Genomic DNA, 15,863 nt, shown 5'->3' with positions numbered 1-15,863 from the left:
CTCCAGAGGGAGGCAAGACACCTGTGGAGGATGCTTTTATCACTGGTCTGGAACTTTTCAGCAAGATAGCTGGGAAAGACATCTGCACAGAACCCGAAAAATAATGAAGCAATAAGGAAGCAGCCCTGGTGCCGAGGGCGCTGCCGAAGTCATTGCACCAGACACTCGGGGCACCTGACTCGGGAGGCGCAGGGTGTCGCTGGGCAGAGGCTGGCTGAGCGTCAGCTCCCTCAAATTCGCCTTCCAGATACCGCTGTCCCAGGCTCCCGGACCTTCGCAGCGGGGAAGATAAAAGAAATAACATTTTAATTTCTAGGAAAGTGAAGGATGAAAAACTAAAATCGCTTGCTCTACCTCGTGTGTCATTTGCTTTTCCAGCTTACCTGAGCAGGTGCAAGGATAACTGCTGAGCACGTTGGACTCATTCATTTGCAGACTTGATTTTAATAAAGCACGATTAACAACTCATCCTTCTCAAATAAAACAAATCTTGAGAGAAAGGGATTTAAGTCCTTGACTAAGTTCAGCTTCCGGAAGGCACCAGTGATTCTTTCACTGGTGGTTGAAAAGGTTAAATGTACAGGTTTTTTCCTTTGCATCTGAAAGGCATGTTTGCATTGGCAGGACAGCAGATGTCTGTGGAAGGAGAGCGGGAGTCCCAGGCCACCGCTCTGCTCAGGGTGACAGTGCGAATTCCCGAGTTCTGCCCTGCCACGCCGAGTGTGACGCGTTGGTTCCTGGCATCTGCGTGTCTGTCAGATCAGACCTGGAGTGTCTCGCTCTTGTCGTTCCAAATCATTTTTCTCTTTCTTTGGGAAATCGTCTTTCGTCTTTACCAAGTTTCATTTCAGTCTATTTGATCTCTTTTGCCATTTTTTGACATTTCTTATACCTTTAAACCTTTGATGCATAAATACCAAGAAATATAATCCTTATAATTGTTATTAAGTATTATATTGAATACTATAAAGAAGAGGCGACACGTGTTTAATATTATATTTTATAAAAATCTTGAGCTTCATTTCAAGAAAGACTAAGTAGCACATATTCTCATAAGTATGTGCAATTAGTTTGAAATTCCTCCACCCTGGTGTCTGTCAAAGTCAATGTTTATACATGAGCAGGTGAATTTTCTGTGTGCACATCAGATGCTCGTATGTCCCCAGGTGGGAGTGGCCACAGGAACACCCCCAGCTGTGGACCCGTTTGGCTAACTGGTTTCTTTTCCTTAGGAACCGTGGAGTATGCAGCACATCCCAGCGCTTTTTTCAGCCTTCTGTGGCCTCTTGGTTGCACTTTCTTACCATCTGAGCCGGCAGAGCAGTGACCCATCCGTGCTCATGTGAGTAACCCACGCCTGTGCTCCTTCGTCACCACGCCGTGGGCACGGTTCCCGCAGCCCTGCCCTCTCCCTGAGGCTGGGAGGCGGCCACGCAGTGCTCACTGCAACGTGACTGCAACGTGACTCTTGTTACTAAACTAGCCGGTCACTTGCTGGACAAGGGTGGGATAAATGCACGACTGACCAGAAACTAATGAAAATCAAGGGTGAACTTCCAGGGCATGTTTCCCCTTTGCGCTTGCCTGTGCTTTTGGAGCAAAACGCACAGTGGCAGGAACAGACGGCTGATGGCACCCAAGCCTTGTGTGACTTTCCCTTGGGGGGGGGGGGTTGTGTGAGAAGCAAAAGCCTCAACAAGTACCCTCTATGGATTCATCAGGTGGTATCGCTGCCTTTATCCTAGGCGGTTACCCTGTGGAGACCCAACTGGCACCTCTGAAAGGAAAGGTTTTTGTTTTATTTTGTCGTTTTGTCGTTCCCAATACAGCCAGTGGCCTCTGGATTTAACGTGAGGTTTGCATCACAGTTTTAAAATATATTTGGTGTAATCTTTAGTAACTTGGAAGTATACATTCAGCCTTCTCTTTAATCACATCGCTTAAGTCTTTGGTAAGATGTAGGTACTTTGGGATGCGAAATCCTACATGTGATGCCAAAGTGAGTTTAGAATATTGACAGTGGCATCGCATGGAATTTGTCGAAACTCATCAAAGATTTTGACTTAAGATAAATGTAACTATTTTGGGGCCAGAGACACCCTAATTTTAGGCTGTTAAGTCCAGCAAGATGAACGGCAGGTAAAAACTGGGGAAGAGAAAAGTTAAACGTGGTTTACACAATTTTTAGTGTCAGTTGTATTACTGGACTATCAACTTCTGCCAATTTTTGTGAGGGTGAAGCTGCCGTGGGCTGGCAGAGACAGAGGGTCCCCTGCTCCGCTGACGGCAGGGGCCACCAATACCCCTGAGGCACTTGACTGTTTTCATTAGGATGAAATTTGAAAAATCAAAACTTTATTTGTGTGATCCCTTGAACAGGCACCTCTTTTTATTAAGAAGTTTTGAATGGAGAGAGCACTTGCTTCTGCCATTGGTGGATGTGAGGTCTAAGGTGACGTGTTCACCTCCACACTGTCCCAGCCACACCTTTTATAAAGTGACACCTGTGTGTTTTTTCACTTCCAGGTCCTTTATTCAGTGCAAACTGTTCCCTAAATTTTTACATGAAAATTTGGAAGAGTCGGTTGCAGACCCTCTCCCCAAGAAGATGAAGGATTCGGTGGTGAGATCTTTGTGTTGTGTTAACGTGGTACAGAGGGCCTTGCGAGTCAGCAGGGCTCGGGCTCCCAGTGGGGCTCCGGCCAGGTGGGCTCGAGCACTAGGACAGGAAGAGGTGCCTTATCTTGGTCCATGCCTGGAGCGCTGGGCCGCCGAGCTGCCTGCCAGGTGCAGACCTTTAAAGCATCCTGAAGGCAGATGCTGAGTGCACCTGCCGTGGGCATTCGGTTGGTCCCCCGCTGGCTGCAGTTTGCCTGGGTATTTGCATGAACCGCATTCCGTCAATTCCGCCCATTGCTGGCATCAAACAGCAGGTGTGCTCTGCAGAAATAACAGTTTCTCAGACAGACATCCAGCCTACCTGCCTTTCTGCTGTGGTCCAGGCACAGCTCCTCCCCCTCAGCCTCATGCTGAGCTCAGAGCACTTTGCCACGCTTCACATCTGCACAGCCCTGGTTACGGCCCCTTAGGCTTTAGGCCTGGGGCCGGGGTGGCAGAGGAGTTAGCATGCTGGCTGGAGCACATCAGGGGAAAGGAGGGAGGAGGAGAAGGAGGGCACGGGAGAATGCCACAGCTGTAAAATAATGATGCTACTTCCTTTTTCATCAGGAAGATGGCTCTGGGCAGTTTCAAAGATCCTTTGAGCAGATGCGATCTCTTTGGCATCCACTTCCAAACATTAGTGCTTTGAAAAGCAGTGCATGTTGATTGTGTAAGCTCCCATACATGTGAATATTGACCTTGGAACAGTCTGAGGTCTTCGACTCAAGCTTCCCCTGTTTTTTTTTGTTGTTGTTGTTTTAGAAATGACAGACAAAAGGAAAAACAGTGACTGGTCTATTGCGTGTGAGTTCCTCCGGTCAGGACCTATGTCTCATTTGTCTTGGTATCCACAGAGCCGATGCCTAGTGCACTGTAGGTGTTGCTACATTCCACTGAATTTACATGAGTTAAATTGCAGTCCGCCATTTCAAAACAACATGCAAGACTCACAGCCAACATGATAACATTTTTAAAAAATTCATACTCAGCTTTGTGTGTCTTTGAGTGTGGTCACAGTTCAAGCTATTGTATTGAGGTTTTTACGTCACCATATAGGAATTAAAGGACAAATCACTTGACACAAGTGAGGGTGTGGTTCATTAAACAGAGATACATTGAAAAGCAGATTACGACTGGAAGCAGCTGGGGATGATGAGATAGAAGCTAAAAAAGAGGAGAGATATTTGACATTCAAACATAGCATCCACGATCTGACCTCTAATGTTCATACTGGAAACTTCACAGGGAGGATCAAACTGACAGTCCTACGACAGTTTCCACAAAAGCCACAGTGTGGCCCCAGGTCTATGCAAAAGTCTTCCTGTGGATATCTGAGAGAAACTATGTCCCCAAACCTTCCTGGATTTCATGACTAACGAAGATGCTTCTCCACTTTCTGATTTATTGCAGATAAAAACAATGTAGGAATTACTAAGAAATGAGATAAGAAATTTGCCTGGTAGATGCTGGTAGTATTTCATTAGTATAATTAGATGTGACGGTTAGGTGTTGCCTCACTTGGTTTTCATACCCTTTGAAATGCTTTGTACAATGTAGAACACATAACTTGTGAGATGATTTAATAAGATGTTTGTGTTCATTTCTTTGAAAAGTCCCTGGTCTAATTATAATATTTTAATGGGAATATCAGATTCAGCTTTTACAGTTTGATGTATAAAACCTTTTGTGCCCTAGTGCATGCATAAAATTCTCCTCCTCGTGGTCTGATTTTGTTTCTTTGTGTCTCTCTCTCCCTTTCTTATTTTCTCTGTCTCTGTCTCTTTTCTTGCATTGTAGTTTGCATGATGAGCCTGGTAGGGAGCCTCATCAGATTGCAGTTTTCTAGTCCTCCCCTCTTCATTCTGATTTATTGATGTTTGGCTTGTGAGGAGGTCTGAGAATTTGCATTTTAACAAGAATGTCCACTCAGGTGATTCTGTGTAGGTAATCCACAGATTGTACTTCAAGAAACCTTGATCTAGAAACCGAGATAGACCAGTGGGCTTATACATTTGCATAGGAGCAAGAAAAGTTGTGCACACAAAGTTTATTAGCAAAATTTAAAAGTTCATACAGACATAAACGTTCCACTAGTGCTTTGCCTGTTAGTCTCTTTCCATGTTCCTTAGTAGCACAGACTTGCAGGTTTTTCTCCCTCACACATTTTCATCATTCTCAACACACTTTATGTTTAGATTTATTACTTTTATTCTATTTTCCTCAGTTCCTAGAGACCAAAAAGACAAATCAAAAAAGCAACAACAACAACAACAAAACCTATTTAAATAGTTTTTTCTAAACCATTGGTTGCAACGTCTAGATTTTTCTTGTTTGGGTGCTGCTGGGTGCAGAATGTTGGACCAGGGCTCCTGTAGCCCCTTTTTAGGGTTGGAGCATGAAGTGCTACGTAAAATGCTACAATGAACTTAGGATGTTCAGTATGCTAGCAGCTAGTATGTTTCTTTGTTAAACATGCATGGACTTCCATTAAAATAGAGAGCAAAACATTAACTTATTAAATATTGTTTTAGAAGTTCTGGCCAGTGTAAGGCCTGAAAAAGAAAAAAAACACAGATTAATGATTATGTTATTATATACGTTTAGAAGGCACAGAGAAGTTTATTAAAAATCAACTATGATTAATAAGAGGATTCATAGATACCACTAAAGACTAGAAAATTTAGAAAAGCAAGAGCATTCTAACATATCAGAAATAACCTTAGAAAATATAATGAAAACATGATTCTAAATCACGATAGGAACAAAATTTATGAATTGATAATGAAAATGATTTTAACAAGTGTGTCACAAATAAAGTCAGCTACAGCAGTCTATTAAAATGTAAATGAAGTTCTGTTCTGAATAAGTAGTGATAAACAGACATAACATGATTTTGGATGGGAAGGCTGAGATTTATAAAATGCCAATTGTTTCTAACAATTTATAGATTTCATATAGTTCAAAACAGTTCCAAAGGAATTATGTTCACAATGTTTGGGAGTGATTTTAAAATTCATTTAGAAGAAAAGCACTTAATAGTAATCTAAAAAAACCTAAAAAAAAAAAAAATAAGACAAACGAACTTAGTACTTTTGAGATTTAAGAGTAAAGACTGAGTAATCAGAAAAAAATATGAAATCATTCAAGATTAAAGAATGAGATTAGTGGATCAGAAAGACACAGGAAACAAATTATTTATATGAATGTATTATGTGAACATTAAATGTCACAATCAAGAATTGATTTTCAGTGTACGGTATTGAGATAATTGTTTAGCAGTAGGAGAGAAACAAGAATTTTATGTGCTCGTCGCTCACCAGACACCAGTGTAAATTAGAGCGGGATTAAAGAGTTTCAGTGAGAGGGAGGGAGGAGACATCAAGTGGGACTTTGCCATTCCTGGTGTTATGGCAGGCTAAATCATTATAAGCAAACTCTCTGCCGATTGAAACTAAAAATTGTGAATAAGATACACAAAAAAATCCTCCTTAAATGTAACAAAAAACTGACAAAATAATAAGGAATTATCAGGTAAAAATTTGAGTGAACAGGGGAACCTGGAGATGGCAGGGCAGGAAGCTTCTTGTGCCCCAGGGGATCTGCCCAACCTGGGGACTCTGGGCCTTGGCGTTCAGCCCTCAGACTGTGGAGAAGAGAAATTGAAGCCCGGGCCTGCCCGGGTAGGGTGTCCCGTGCCGACCATCCATCATTAGGCTGGGACAATAAAGGCCACAGTCTCAGAGTGAGGATGAACCACCAGAAGTGAGTGCCGTTGTCCCCAGTGCCAGGGAGACACAAGCAGGCTCCCCTCCGTGTTGAGAGAACAAGAGAATCCTTGAGAAGGTGTAACTTTCCATGTATTTGCACACAAGCTCAGACAGCTGGGTAGATACAAACCCTTCACTTTATAGATAGAGCGTCAAGTGGTCCCCAGCTGGAAATGGCTCATTGCAGAAACAAACGAGTCCTCTCTGGAGGAGTCTCTCGTCCTGGGCCTCCACGTGTTCCCAAAACCAATATTTTAAGGAAAGGAAAATGAGCAGCTTACAATAAAATTTTTATAACTACATAAGGAAATAAGGAACCAGCAGAAACAAATCTGTAGCTACTTCAGATGTATGAGACACAGATTTTTAAAACAGCTATACTTACTATGTTTAAAGAAGTAAAAGGCATGTTTTAAAATGTACAGACACTAGAACATGTTTAAAATGATGCAGCAGGTTTGAAAGAGAGCCAAGTAGAATTCTCTAAACAAACAAATGAAGCAATTGAAGTGCGCGCGCACACACACACACACACACACACACACACACACACAGGTTAGACACCTCTGAAGAAAGAATCGGTGAACTGAAAGAGAAGAAAGTTGTAGAATGCAACACTGATTGATGAGAAATGAAGATCTACGAAGGGGAGAGATGACTTAAAGGATAGACTGAGAAGATCTCAAATATATCTAATCAGAATTCCTAGAAAAAGAAAGAGAGAGACTGGGGCATGATCAATATCTGATGAAATAACATCTGAGAATTTACCAGAATTGATAAAAGACACTGATCTTGAGATTTACGAATTTCAGTGCATCACAAGCAGGGTAAATGAAGGAAGAAAGAATTCACACCAGACGAACTCTAGTGAAACCACAGCATGCCAACGACACAGACCACCGTAAAGCAAGTACATAAAATAAACGGATTACATTCAAATGAGTGACAGGCAGAAGGGTCCCTTAGCAGGAGCAATCATGGGAGCCCGAAGACAGTTGTTTGACACTTAATGTTTTGTAAAGAAAGTGACTGCCAAGCTAGAATTTTATATTCCGTGAAAATATCTTTCAAGGATGACAGCAAAATAAAAATATTTTAGACAAAAGCTGAGAGACCCTCAAAAATTATAATTCTGAAGGATACGTATCAATAGAAAGTGATCTCAGATGGACGTCTGATTTGCAAGGATGAACAAAGAGAAAAGAAAGTGGCAGGGGTATTGGTAAATCTGAACAGATATTAACTGCATGAAACACAATAAAAGTGTATGGTTGGCCTAATAAATGGAGGGTCGGATCGAAATACGTGACTACAATAATATACAAGTTTGGACAGGAGGAGAAATGGACTCCAAGTCTTCAATGATCTTAGTAATGTCCAGTAGAAGAATAAAGATACAGGTTGAGTATCTCTAACACAAAATCTGAAACATGTTGAGTGCCAACATGACGCTCAAAAGAAGGGAGCATTTTGGATTTCAGATTTTCAAGTGAGGGATGCTCAGCCTGTACTGATTAACTTCAGACTGTGGTAAGTTAAGTATGCATGTTGGAATGTTTAGTGCAACTGCTAAAGGAATAGAAACAGCATGTAGCTTCCAACCCCATACAGAGGAAAAAATGGAATGATAAAAAATAGAAGTTATTCGTAAGTACAAAATAAAATTGGACTGCTATGTCACATTCTACTTACACATCAATTCCAAGTGAATTATAAACTAAACTTGGAAACAAAGCCTAAAAGCACTTGAAAGTGTAATAGAGAAACCTATCTTATAATATCAGGGTAGGAAAGAATTTTTTAAAGCAACACAAAACAATTCAATTTCATTAAATTTATGACCTTTGATTTATCATTTTAAGTTATACAGAAAAAAGACTTAAACCACACAATGGGAAATAACTTTTAAAATATGTATAACTGATAAGGCTCTAGTGTCTATATGCTGTAACATTCCAATAAATTAATAGGAAACCAGATATCTCCGTTGAAAACTGGCAGAAGACTTGTACATATATATACTTCACAAGTGAGGAAATGTAAATGATAAACATGAATATGTAGGCAACCTCATTAGTAATCAGAAAACTCCAAATTAAAACCATACTGACATACCATTTGACTGATAAATGATGGAAGGTTCTCACAATGCTAAGTGTTGACAAAAGTGTAGAGCGAGGGAAGTCTCATGTACTGCTGGTGGGAGGGTAAATTACTATATCCATTTTGTAAGGCTGCTTGGTATTATGAAGTTGAAGATAGGAATACACTGCAGCCAGCAATGCTCCTCCTATATATTTACTGTGAAGCCACTGGAAATTCCAGCGGTAGAATGAGTAGCATATGGCAAAGCAAAAGAACTTATTACAGTTATATGCAATGGCCTGGGTAACTCTTAACCACATAACGTTGAGCAAAGGAAGCGTAACGCACAAAAAAAATGCATACAGTATGGTGCTATCTATTGGGTAAAAATAGGCAAAACTGAACAGCTTACAATTGCATGCCTAAGTAATGAAATCATTTTTTAAAAAACAGCAAGAAAATGATTTTCACCGGAGTCAGGATAATTGATAGGAATCTTCCAAGGGGAGAAAGGAGTGTTTTTGAGCAGGGTGCCACATATAAGGGGCTTCTAGGATGCTGGAAATGTATGATTTCTTGACCGGGTTGGTAGTTACAGAGGCATTCACTTTATTACATATTTATGCACTTTTCTGCATATCTGTCTCACATTTTTTAAAAGTATAGAAGAATTTTTTTAAAAAGGATATGAAACAAAATCAAACATTTATTCAAAGTCTAGAGGGAATGATTTTCCAGACTTGAAATTCATGAAATAAATAATACCACACACACACACACACCAAGTTAGATTTAACTACATAAAAATTTTAAACTTCTATACACAAAAAAGGCAATAAAATTCAAATAATTTGGTAAAATATTTGTTGCAAATTTGATGAAAGTTAAATATCTTTCTTATTCCAATAACCCTTAAAATTTGATTTTTAAGATTCTATAAGCAAATTTTATATATATATCATTTATATATGATTATATACATATGTATGTATATATCAGAGCCCCAAAGTGAAGCCATTGGAAGTTATATATATACATATTTCCTTTAGGAACAAATCATTTAGTAAGTAAATGTATGAAATACATACTTTTTTTGTAAAGAAAGAAAGGCACATTAAAATGAGATGCCATTTTTTATGTCCACTCCAATAGCACAGGAAAAATTAATGATAGTGCCAAGTGGGACAAGACGGGGTCTCTTAGACATCATTTGTGTTTGTGTAAATTATTACAGTCATCTGGAAAAGCATAATTTATCAAGGATTGTAAAATGTTTATAACCTATGATAGAGTAAATCTATTTGTTAGAGTTTTTCTAGGGAATTAATTCAAAATATGAAAAAAGTTTTAGGGGCATAAAGATGATTTCAGCATAATTCATCACAATAAATAATGGAAGGCAACCCAGTACTAGCAGTCAAGGGATCTTTGTGCTAACTATGGCTCATTAAATTTCATTCACTAAATTCTGTTTCGAGTGGCCACTATGGCACTGTGTGTGTGTGTATGTTTGTGTGTATATGCGTATGTGTATAGCATCACAAAATGGAAAATTATTTAGCCACTAAGTGATATTAGTAACCCTATGCAATTTTTGTGTATATACCTATACATATAAAATATTACAAAAGAAAGTACTATTGAAAAGGTAGAAAATTATTAATATATGTACACTAATATTAGATATTTATAAAATATACATAGAAATGTTCATATACATAATGATTATAGCTAGAACCACGGTTCAACATTCACAGGCAAAAATACTGGCTCGAAAAAGACAAAAATGCTAATACCGTTAGTATCAGGCTGTAGTGGTTTTCCCCTTTCTTCTCTATGTTCTGGACTGCTGCAGTGTTACTAATAATAAAAAATTGCAAAGACCTTCCAAATTTGCGTTTTGCTTCAATCGTTTAGTATATTACTTTTTGCACTAATTTTTATAAGATCTAACATTGTACAATTCACTTTTAAGACTTGGGGTATTTAATAAAAGAGAACAGATTCTAAAAGTCTTGTTTAAATAATGGAAATAATCTAATAGACTGACAGAATGTTTCAACCTTCAGGTGTGTGAAGGAAGAGGGTAGCACCAATAATTCTCTTTTTGTATAATAAAACTAAGACAAAATACACCTGAAAAAATTCACATATATTTATATCTTATAGAAAGTAGAGATGTATAATACACATTTAAATGGGTAAAAAGTTATTTAGCAAGAAAATCAATCAAAATATAACATGTACTCCATGAATATGTACAATTATGTATCAATAAAAAAATTACAAACTTTTTGGAGTGTTAAAGGCTGCTTTCACAGGAAAGAGCAGTAATTTCTGAGGTATAGGTGTCTTACAAATTCCTTTTTAAAACATTATTTTTATTTTTAAAAATAAATTTTACTGTGTATCTGTAAGGTAAACAACATGATGTTGTTATAAGATACATAAAGATAGTAAAATGGTTACTATAGTGAAGCAAATTAACATATCCATCATCTCATGTGGTTACCATTTTTAGTGTTTGCTTTTGTGACAAGGGCAGCTAAAATCATTTTGCAGGAATCCCAAATGCAGTGCAGTTCTGTTAACTATAGTTATCATGTACATTAGGTCTCTGTTGTTCCTCCTACGTATCTGCTAATCTCTAACCTACATCTTCCCATATTCACCCTCCCCAACACCCATGGTAACTACCGGGTTATTCTCTATCTCTGTATATTTGACTTTTCTTTTTTTAAGATTCCAGATACAAGTGAGATCATGCAGCCTTTCTCTTGCTATGCCTGGCTTATTTTACTCAGCATAAGATCCTCCAGTTTCATCCATGTCATTGCATATAACAGGATTTCCTTTTATGTGGCTGGATGGTGTTCCATTGTGTATATGTGCCACATTGTCTTTATTTATGCGTCCATCGACAGACACTTAGGTGGTTCCCGTATCTTGGCTGTTGTGGATAGTGCTGCGATACACGTGGGACTGCAGATGTCTTCACACGGTGGTGGCCCCTCTGTTCCCCTAGACAAGGATGGTCAGTCAGTTAAAGATGACACTTAATTTTAAATTAGAATACTTAGGAAAATATTTATCTTTCTTTTGGATAAACATTCAGTGATTTTTAAATGACATAAAACCGTGTCAGTGAAAAATAGGAAAGAAAAATTAACAACTCTCCATAGCCTAAAAACACAGTGAATTACAGAATGTTCCTCTGGTAAGGGCCTGGCCTTTTTTAAGTGTTTAGAATGAAAGATGATGTTTGAATTTTGGCCATAGTCAATTCTTGGTGAATATCTGTGAGCACAAAAAATTTATGAGTTCAGAATTAAATTCCCGTGATTTTTCTCTGCCTAAAAAATCAGATTACTATTATCAGGAATAAATCTAGGATCCCGCCTTTATCACTACGTCTTCCTATCAGCAAGCAGCAGCATGACTTGCAAGAAACTCTACAATTTAATTTAAAAAATAAGAAAAGAAAAAAATGGGGGATCTAGGGGGAAATGGAGGTGTATCTTTTGTATAATTTTCTAGCAGGTAGCATTCAAAACAGTGATTTAAGAGGCATAATTCTTTTTCAGTATGAGAAAGGGAGAGATACATGTAGTGATGGCTTCAGAGTTTTCAAGTAACAGTGTCATACCTAAAAACGATCAATAATTGTACATTGTAGCTAATCCAGCTCTGCAGAAAGAAAAGGGTTGGTGGTCCCTCATGTCCCTGTTAGATCTATGAGCCAGCAACATTGTTCTCCGTCAGAGCTAACGGGCCATTCTCCATATATCTGCATGAATAGCGTTCTTGCATCTAACTTTGCTTGGTTTTCCTTAGCCCTACTCATGCCACCATTTTGTGTGGCATACACACACACACACACACACACGTACACACACAAACAGAGAGACACACACATAAATATGTTTATGTAATTTGGAAGTGGTATTTACTTGATCTGAGTGGTGAATTAAGATGTAAAATCTGGTCTGGGCCAAAGCAATAAGAACAGTGTAGGGGCTTCTGCTTGGTCTGCCCAGCTTGGTGGATGATCAAATCCCAGAGGTGATTACCACTGTGTCCTCCTTTCCCACACCCCAGTAAGCGAAGGTTGGGGAGCTCTCCGGGCATCTTGTATCCGATCTGTGACTGTGGAAAAGGAAGCTGTGGCTCTCACACGTGTAGAAACCCTTTCTGCTTCCCGTGGTCAGCACACGCGTGCCAACCTTGCCATGTGCCTTAGTCTCCCTGAAAGTCCCAAATGGGAGCTGGTGAGCAGCCGTCCGAGGTGTGTCGCTGGGGCTATGTCAGGTGAGCGATGGGCTGAGAGAGTAGTTTATCCAGGTCAGGGTCTTGGTTTACCTGTCACACAGAGTTGCTGAGAGAAACAAACAAGCATGGACCTCACCGTGGGTTCTCTCTCTGCAGAAGGGCATGTTGAAATCGGATCTCATCGTGTGCACGGTCGCTGCCGTCCTCTCGTTTGCAGTCAGTGCCAGCACCGTGTTCCTGTCGTTACGAGTACGTATCCCTTCAACTTTGCACTCTCCCTGCCTCCTCATGCTCCTTAATGACAGAGCTGTCGTGAGGCCACAGGGTACTGACAAGGTAGTGTAGCCAGAGGAAGAAAACACAGGCTTAAGTCCTGTATCCATGTGCTGTGAACAGTTCATCCAAGATGTGATTTGGTCCCCATCACAGATTTGGTTTGATGGCTCTGCCCTGACCCTCTCCCCAGTGTGGGGAGCTGTTTTGTTTGCAAGAGCAATAGCACAGCTTGTGGCATCCGCCGTGAGGACAGTTGGTAGGGAGAAGACACTACTGGTGCATGACCCTGAGTAGAGAAGAGAGGCGATTCCATATCAGGGTCAGACGGAGATCGCAGAGCCAAAAGGATCATTGGAACACAAGGTTCAGTTAGAAGAACAAAAGTGGAGAGCTCCAGAAGGGGTTTCTGGCTTGTGGTTTTGATAGACAGTTGCTGTCTCTATTAAAAAAAAATATTGTACATTTACAAACTCCCCTTTCCATGAGGAAATGTATTAGCTATGTTTATAATTCTCCACCTCTCCTTAACGAAAAATGTAGAAATGCATTCTGAGGGGCAGAATTCTCTTGGCCTCTGGACTTCCATGGGCCACGTCTCCATCCTCCTCTTGGTGGTTCCCAGCACACGGACCAGTTTCGTGGCATGCGGAAGAAATTTTTAAAGGACTGAAACAAGAGCTGAGTCTGCTCTCTGCCCTCCAAGAGGATAATGGAGAAGGATGGTGGTGTCATGTATTATTCATAGACAACCCCCCACCCCCCACCCCCGTATCCTCCAGGTAAATAACGAGCATCTGCCCGTTTGTGTCGCAGCCGTTCCTCAGCATCGTGCTGTTTGCCCTGGCCGGCTCCGTGGGGCTCGTGACTCATTACCTGCTCCCCCAGCTCCGCAAGCATCATCCCTGGATGTGGATTTCACACCCCATTCTCAAGAGCAGAGAGTATCATCAACGGGAGCTGAGAGGTTAGTAAGATTTCCCTCAGTAAAAACAAAAACGAGAAAGCAGGGCCAGGGATATGTACACCGGAGAGTGTGCACAGCAGTGTGAATGTACTTGATGCCACAGAACTGTACCCTGAAACACAGTAAATGGCACATTAGGTCTATTTTACCACAATGCAAAAAAGAGTGTGTACCCTGGCGTATGCCTGTGGTCCCAGGTATTCTAGCCAACCAGAACAAGAAAGTTAAAGTAGGGCAAATTGGAAGTATGTTTTACAAAAATGTTAATTGGCTATTGGTATTGCAGAAAAATTAGCTTGCATCATTCAGACTTGAAGATTATGCTGTTTCAGCTTAAGTCGACTGGGGCCTAGGAGGAGCGCCAGGTGACCATGTAGCCATCTTCATAAAGTGCTGGGGATGGCGCACAGATTGACCATTCACCTTCAGGACCCCTGACCCCTTGCATTTCCTTTAATTTGCTTTGTTCACCTGGACCTACACCTGTATCTACACTTGATTGACTTAGCAGTTCCCACAGTTGTCTCTCGCCACGACCGTGGAGTAGCCTGGGAGTCATGACAATTCCGGAGCTTTAGATATGAAATAGCTTTCTTCTTGAGAAGAAGTCTCGTAGCAGTTTTTCTGCTAGGTCTTCCCTTGCTCTGTACAGTTCCATGCTCTGTGCTTGAGTAGATGGGAGAAGGGCTGATTTATCCCCGTTTTCAGACCCGTCCAAGGTTGTTGGTCACAGGTCGTAACAATGCTGTCTCATGTGCTGATTCTGCACAGAACTGTTTAGCCCACTGAGCCTGCTCGGTTGGCCAGTGAGTTATCTAGTTGTGTCCACGTCCAGGAGGGACACCAAGGTTTGCTGACTCAAACGTACCGGACTCAGCCTGGTTCAGGGAAAGGGGGGACATAATTAAGAAAACGAAGATGCAGAAGTCACTGAAGATGCTGTCCGGGATAGAGAGTGTTTCCTCTGGGTGGGTCTGAGGGGTTGACTTAATCCAAAACAGCTGAAGTAGGAAATCGTGGCTTGCTTAGTGGGGACATGTGGCCTCGTGGGCCTGCTGCCAGCACAGGGTGTAGAAGTGCAGGAGGGTCACTCAGGCGGCCCTTCCCGTGGAGACCTGGTCTTCCCACCTACAAGGGGCTCACTTAAGGATCAAGCTGCATAACGTATTTTTTAATGTTCTGGGTAATTTTAAATGCCACTTAAATGCAAATTATTTTCAGTGTTATAAAAACTGAAAGAAGATAGACCCAGAATAGTTCCATTTATGATGGTTTGTGTGTTTCACAGTCCACTTGGAGAGAAAGACCCCTACCCTGGCAGGGGCCTGCTTGCAGAGTCGTGGACCAGCCTGATGAAAGAGCGCGGTTTCCACTTCTGCAGTGTTAGGGTCACAGTTCCCTTTCATTTTAAAACCTTTGGAAAGACTAAGTTTTGGTGGAATTAGTGGAGTGTTTTGAGGTTTATTATTTTGGCATTATTGATAAGTTCGTTGATGGAGATTTGGGGTAAAAACTTTAACTTGGGGATCTGCTTATCTATCTCGTCTATATCTATGTCTGTGCTTGTATCTGTACCTAGAACTAGATGTAGACCTATACCTTTACCCAGACCTAGGCCTAGACCTTTGCCTACACCTATACTGATACCTATCTCTGTACTTTTAACTTTACCTAAACCTTTATCTCTACCTATTCCTTTACCTATGCCTATACCTATACCTTTACAAGTACCTACAGCTATACCGGCACCTAAGTCTATATCTTAACCTTTACTTATACCTATGCCTTCGTCTTTACCTATATCTGCGTCTTTATACCTATAGCAATATCCATCTCCA

General features: G+C 40.7%; 1 protein-coding gene across 1 annotated transcript in view; it reads left to right on the top strand.

Annotated features, from left to right (window-relative positions):
* PCNX2 (pecanex 2) overlaps positions 1 to 15,863 on the top strand; it is a 213,885-nt gene that overhangs the window by 100,000 nt on the left and 98,022 nt on the right. The window contains exons 16-19 of the mRNA XM_045537011.1: positions 1,233 to 1,342; positions 2,527 to 2,623; positions 12,942 to 13,034; positions 13,875 to 14,025. Of these exons, the coding sequence (XP_045392967.1) occupies positions 1,233 to 1,342; positions 2,527 to 2,623; positions 12,942 to 13,034; positions 13,875 to 14,025 (451 nt within the window). The remainder of the gene's footprint in view (positions 1 to 1,232; positions 1,343 to 2,526; positions 2,624 to 12,941; positions 13,035 to 13,874; positions 14,026 to 15,863) is intronic.

This window comes from Lemur catta, chromosome 25 (genome assembly GCF_020740605.2).
Source record: "Lemur catta isolate mLemCat1 chromosome 25, mLemCat1.pri, whole genome shotgun sequence".
NCBI classification, from domain to species: Eukaryota; Metazoa; Chordata; class Mammalia; order Primates; family Lemuridae; genus Lemur; species Lemur catta.
The sequence above is the reverse complement of the archived record's forward strand: the minus strand, read 5'-3'. Positions and strand labels throughout refer to the sequence as shown.